The sequence below is a fragment of the Aptenodytes forsteri genome, unplaced genomic scaffold (genome assembly GCF_000699145.1).
Source record: "Aptenodytes forsteri isolate BGI_AS27 unplaced genomic scaffold, ASM69914v1 Scaffold82, whole genome shotgun sequence".
Classification (NCBI taxonomy): Eukaryota; Metazoa; Chordata; class Aves; order Sphenisciformes; family Spheniscidae; genus Aptenodytes; species Aptenodytes forsteri.
In genome coordinates, this window is record NW_008795490.1 from 1,591,918 (window position 1) to 1,598,279 (window position 6,362).

A 6,362-nucleotide genomic window follows, 5' to 3' on the forward strand; every position below is an offset into this window, starting at 1 on the left:
TGGACTAGATGACCTTTCGAGGTCCCTTCCAACCCAAACTATTCTATGATTCTATGAAAAAAACCAACCTCGGCAACAAACCACAGAGCAGGAGCAAATTATTACAAAATCATTTATCATTATAAAATCCTTCAATTCTTACTGAAAATACAGCCTGGACTGTGTATCTGAGCAAGTGAAAGGAACATGAAAAACCACTATCAGCACCTCTACACTGGGACATTGTTGTGGAAAAGCCAGTTGATAGTTTTGGAGAAGCTCAAGCTTAGTAGAGGTAGATCTCTGTAAATACCGAAGCAACACAACCAGCAGAACCTGTGAGCTGGTCACTACTACAAGCAGCGCACTCCTGTAAAGGCAATCCCTGTTGTGATACTGTGCCTTTTTCCTTTGGAAAGATGAGTGGTTTGCTAGCTTTTTTTTTTTAAACCTGCTTTTGTACTCAGGTTTACAGAGAAGGCATTAAAACAGGTGTAATTTACTTTGATGTGCAAATCCCAGTAAAAACACAGGAGCTATAAGTGTATTAATTTTTTATTCCTGGAAACCACTTTTCAGACTCCTTTCACTTATTAAAATGAATTAATTGAAATAAGTTTAGTCAATAATTTAAAAAAATAAATTGAACAATTATTTAGTTCCCTGTTCTTATAATGAAAATAACAGTAGAATAATTACTCCCGTCCAAGATTTTCAAGAGACTTGACATTTTTGTCTTGAGCGTATACTGCAGAGAACACACTTTGCAACTGGTTTTGTCATGTACCGTGTTATTTTATCTGTATCTGACAAAGTGCATAGAAGTAAGGATAGCCAAATTTCCTTCCCCACAGTTTGAATTTCTATAAGCCACAGATGTAAAAAGCTCATTAAAATTAATTTCTGAAATATTTGGTACTGCCTTTCAATTTAGAATGGCCATATTTTATCAACATATTTTAACTGAGCACAATCCAAAATTCCATTGAGTATCAGAGGCAAAATCCATGTTCTAGAGAGTCCAGTTCTCTCTGCCTAAAATGATATAAACAATTAAAACAACCTACCCCTACCACATAAGAACAAACTGCACAAGATGCTTAAAAAAGAAAAAGAAAAAAAACCCAAAGCCAAGCCTCTCTAAATCCTTCTATTCCTCTTCTTCATCCCCCATTATTAACAGTTTCACTACATCCTAATTAGGAACCTACCAGATTTTGAAGAAGCTATTTTGCTTATAATATGCTCTTCAAACATTCCATGATCAACAAGCCCTCTGACACCTACTAATTGTTTATAGTTGGCAGAACATCAAATCTTGAAAATAAAATATTTCACCTCATCAAAGCCAGCAGCTTGTAAGTCTTGCAGCATTTGTCGATTAACTTCTGATGTTCCTTTGACAGCTGACGTTGTTTCGTTTGCAAAAGGCAGAAGTGAGTTTCTTATCTCCTGCAAAACTTTATGATATGTTACAAATTTGGGGGGATTTCGGCCTTGTCTAGGATCTTCAGATAACATTTTGCCCATGCTGTGATCAGCTTTAGCAGCATCTGATGGTTTAGGTAAATTCCTGAGGCTCTCTCGTATTTCCTGTAGCATCTGCTGGCTGCTGCCAGTATAGTTACTGGCAGGAAAAGTCTTAGGCCTCATTTGTCTATAACCTTCTGGCTTCTCACTTCTCTTCATGAAAACATGTATATATGCAACCTCCACCAAGGACTCACACACACCAAAATTCAAGGAAGACTGGCTGGTAGTTTCAGAACTTGTGAAAGCAGCAGCTCTTCACTGTGAAACCGTGGTTCCTGTAGTGCTGGAGTTTGTCACAACCCAAAACTGCTATCCTGCTAACAAAACAAAACATCCTGTTATACGTACAGCAGTGAAAAAGTTCACAACGTAGCACTGGTGGCAGTGAAACGTTCACATGCAGCACTGCCTTCACAGTTATTAAAAGCATGCTAAGCAACTTCTTCAGGCAGTCTTTACTCAAACCAAATTACAAACTGTGTTGGGCTTCTAAAAGTGCGTTAACAAAAAAACGTTTTAGGTGCCTGAAGTCCAAACCGTCCTGAATTGCAAAGGATGTGGACAGAGTAAAGAGGAACTCAGTGCGGTGGACAAAGCTTTCAAGAGCAGATGCCAACTGCTGTGTGTGCTATCCCATCACTGCTTCTTTGCCTTCCCTCTCTGCTGGGTGCTGTTTCCATTCATCACCCACATTCTCTCCCATCAACACTTTTATAGCTGAAGGTGCCAACTCTACTATGCAGTTGGCTAGGATATGGACCAAATACTCTAGCTGTTCAACAATTCTGACATCAAGCTCCACAAACAGATGGAAGTGAGAAGTACAAAGTACACCAATGAGAGTATATAATTGCCATGATTTCATCCGTTCTTGAGCAGTCACATACACAAGAAGTAAACACTTGCCTAGCTCATTGCATGCAACTTTATGATTTCTTGTACCATCTGCCATTTAAACCTGTTTAAGGATTCAGTTTTCTATGGCTGTCACAGTCTCTTAGCTTGAGTCTCCTTGAACCAGTCTTCATCAAGTAATTTTTTATTTATTTTACATAAGGGAAGATGAGAGCGGGGAAAAAAGAAAACAAAGAAAATTTAATCAAACTTTTTTTACTGTAAAATTGTTTAACAACTCAAGCATCAAATTCACTGAGAGCATGGCTGTGACATTTGGTAAGCGAAACAGAACTTTCTGCCAAAAACAAATAAATAACGTTTGCATTTTGAAGGCGCTGACTCATCAGGGGAAGAACCCTCTGTCTGCAGAGAACTCAAATCTCTGTGTTTGTGCTGTGCACTAGTTAGTACTGTAACTACTGTAATTGGTATGGCAAAGCATAGAGCAACTAAGGTGAAACACTGAAGAAGTTACAGAGCATTTGCCTCTAGGGTATCATGAAATAAAACTTTTGCAGCCTCTGCTGCTCCAGAGGAAGATCAGTTACTAAGATAGGGCAAGATAAAAAAATTACATATTTTAGCACTGTCTTTTCTTCACAGGCAACTAGAAGAACGGTAAAGCTCAACTCACACTGTTCCTTTACTAAAATGCAATGTCTAACAGTAGCAATACCAAAATGTTCTCATTTTCTTATTTCTGTTTCTCAAAGTGTTAAAAATTTGCATTCCTAGTTTTCTGAAGGATTATTTTTGAGGATTCAGATGTCTGCAAGCATCTTTTGTCTCTTGAAGAAGCAGTATGTAAATAAGTTTCTCATATTAGACATTAAACAGGTGTCTAAGTTTTACACAGTCTACGTAAAAGTCACTCCTTCTTCATCGAGGTGTCACTTCTACAATATTTGCACTGTCATAAGCCAATTAACGATTCAGTGATTGAAGAAGAATATGACGAGAAGTTAATAGGAAAAAGAACCCTCTAATACACATGCAAATTGTATGAATTAAATTCACATGCTACCCATATATGAATAGAACCTGAAAGCTTGAAGTAACACATAAATAAGGACTGCGAAAAGAAACACAAGGGACACCCACTTAATCCCATTCTCCTTGGAGAACCACAATAAGAAATAATATAATTTCTCTAATGGAACTATCTAAATCTTAGGTGCTATAACTGCACCCACAAGCTTTCTTTGCCCTGTGATAGGTTTGAAACCTTAAATAAATGTAATTTGGTAGTTATATTAAAGCTTTTTCCTGCAGTCTGGTAGCACATAATTATTCAGTGCTCACTGAATAAGGAAAAGATCATCAGACATGTAAGTGAATTTTAATAATAAACAGTGAAGTTTTGCTCAAAGTATTAAGAAATCTAGATTCGGCAAAAAGTACGTCATGAGAGCAATTAAAATGTAATTTAATTTTGGTCACTTTCAAAATCATTTTCAAAACATGCCATATTTAAGACCACATTGTAATACTTTGCAAAAACACTTTTTCCAAAGAAAAGGGAGTAACTATATTTAGACCATTTTACTAGAATTTAGTTTTGCTATGGATGTTCCTTTTCTTTCCAAGAGACCTGCTTCAAAACACACACGTGTTGTTACCCAATTGCGAGGATATATGCTAATAACACTTGAGAGAATAACCACCTCCAGAAAAGTGAAACTTCTCCCATAAACTCATCCCAAAACATAGGACAACAAGGCTAAATATCTTAAAGGCTTAGTAATCTATATTACTTGTTCAAATTCAGTCGAAATTAGGAGTAACAACCAGTTCACCATTGGCAGGGTAATGCAGATAAAACAGTTGGTATTGATCTTATGTCACACAAATACCAATGAGCGAAGAAATGTCCATACACGAGTTACTCCTTTTAACAAGTCCCAAAGGCCTGGAATTCAAGAGAAAACAGTTGTTTTGCACCTATGTATTTTACCATAATTTCATCTGGTATTTCAATATTCACTTTATGGTTACACCACAGGTAGCAGGGATAAAAAAATGTAACAACCCTCAGAGAAATCAAGGTTAAGTTAACAGGACACTTAAACCATAAATCAGGAGACCTAGAGTCTACCACCCTGGGGGGGGGGGGGGGGGGGGAATCAGCTTGTGCTCCCATTTCTTTAGGTGTGAAACTGAGAGGATTGTATTTCTAAAGTGCTTTGGGAACTTTAAGACAAGGGATACTGTAAGTGTTTGATAGCTATTAGTTTGCTGGCAACTGCAGCATAACAGGATATAGACTAAGCAGTCTTGGAAAATAAAGCTGCACTTTCACATAAATTTTTAGCAGAAGCAGAGCTTTACCAGTGTAAACCAGCCAGTCCACTTATCTCCCACCACTTATTAGCGCCAGCATAATTGTTTGTAAGGCCACACAGAGTGAATCAAGCTAAGGAACTTACCCAGATAAATAGTAACTTTTTTTTTTTGGTGGGTTGTTTCTTTTGGCAGCAGTGTTGGGTAACAGCAGTTTGATGTGTATGTGAAACTACACTCTTAATTGCTCAGAAACCAAATTAAATTGGTCCTTCAGTTTAATGAAGTACAAGAAAGCAAGTATTACCATTGACTACAGTTCACCTTGCTGTACATACGAACCTCCTCTTACAGACATTTGCACACATTTTAAAGCAAGAAAGTTTTGACTGCTCAGTAAGAAACCTATCTCAATTTCCTACTTCTAACTAGCAAACATTAACTGTATCCAAGGGAACTGAGGTCTATCCCCCCTTTGCAGTTTTGTGTCATTAAATGTAAATGATAGATCTGTCTGTTAATGCAGCTGTTTCTGCTGATGAAGTTCTCTACTTCCCTAAAGGAGTTAAAAAAATAATTTTGATAAAGTATTTTCCTCTACAGGTCAAACTGTAAGGAAAAAAGAAAACATGTCTTTTACAGTATAATCAGGAAAGATTGGACTTAAAGATAGGCATTTGAATGAAAACACAGAATGGCTGCATGCAACTGTCAATGACTTCCAAGTTTTTCTGGGGAAAACAATACACAGCTTTGTAATAGATCTGTAACATTTCTTATCTCCAAAAGTTTTGAACATACTTTTAAATACTCATATTTCCAATTAAGTACTGAACGCCACATATTAATCTATTTTGGTTCCCTCTCTCATGTACCTATTATAATAACTTATTTTATATGTAATCACAACACTTCATTGCTAGGAAAAAAAAAACAATCGAGAATTTGGGAGACATAAAATTAAGTTTGCAGGGGCTTGGTTCAAACCAACAAAAGGAAGCTGTTCTTCAGATAACAGGTCATTGAGCCGTAAAGCAATTTGCCAAAGGATGCATTTCCAATGCTAAAAGTTTCCATAAGATGAGGAGAAAACTGGACCCTGAAATTAGTAAATAAAGACAACTACAGTCAGGGAAGACTGAGCTGGAAACGACCAAAGGCTAGCTGAACACTGGGAACATTGTGCATTCGCTCTGCTTGTTTCCATTCTTACGCTCTGCTATCTCCTTTAGCAGGATACAGCTCTTGTTACGTACAAATGTATTCTTAGTTATTCTCGGTAGCAGTAGTAGTTATTTCGAGCGCACACAAGAGCGATCTTTATGGCTACCAGCAGGACAGCCACTGAGGACCAAAGCGTAAGCTGCGTTGGCACAGAGAGGTACTAAGGTAATTCCTACAGCACAGCAGGACCCAGCGTTTCAAGGACCACCCAGAGCAGAAGGGTTTCAGCGCCGGGATGAGTGCTGGGCATACGACAACCACGAGTATCCCAACTCTGTCCCACGGCACTGGGACACCTGCGCTTCTGTCGCCCAGCCAGCCCCAGGCCGCGACCCGAGGTCGGTCTTGTGCAGCGCTGCTCTCCCCACACTGCCGGTCCTCCCCGCGCAGGCCGGCGGGCCGAGCGCGGCCAAGCACCACCGCGGGGGGCGGCGGGACCCTCGCCCGGC

General features: G+C 38.7%; 1 protein-coding gene across 1 annotated transcript in view; it reads right to left on the minus strand.

Annotated features, from left to right (window-relative positions):
- Positions 1 to 4,255, minus strand: part of LATS1 (large tumor suppressor kinase 1) — a 22,362-nt gene extending 18,107 nt beyond the window's left edge. Inside the window, exons 1-2 of the mRNA XM_009281398.2 lie at positions 4,164 to 4,255; positions 1,318 to 1,829 (exon numbers count right to left, since the gene is read on the minus strand). Of these exons, the coding sequence (XP_009279673.1) occupies positions 1,318 to 1,668 (351 nt within the window). The 5' untranslated portion in view covers positions 1,669 to 1,829; positions 4,164 to 4,255. The remainder of the gene's footprint in view (positions 1 to 1,317; positions 1,830 to 4,163) is intronic.
- Positions 4,256 to 6,362: the final 2,107 nt, after the last annotated feature.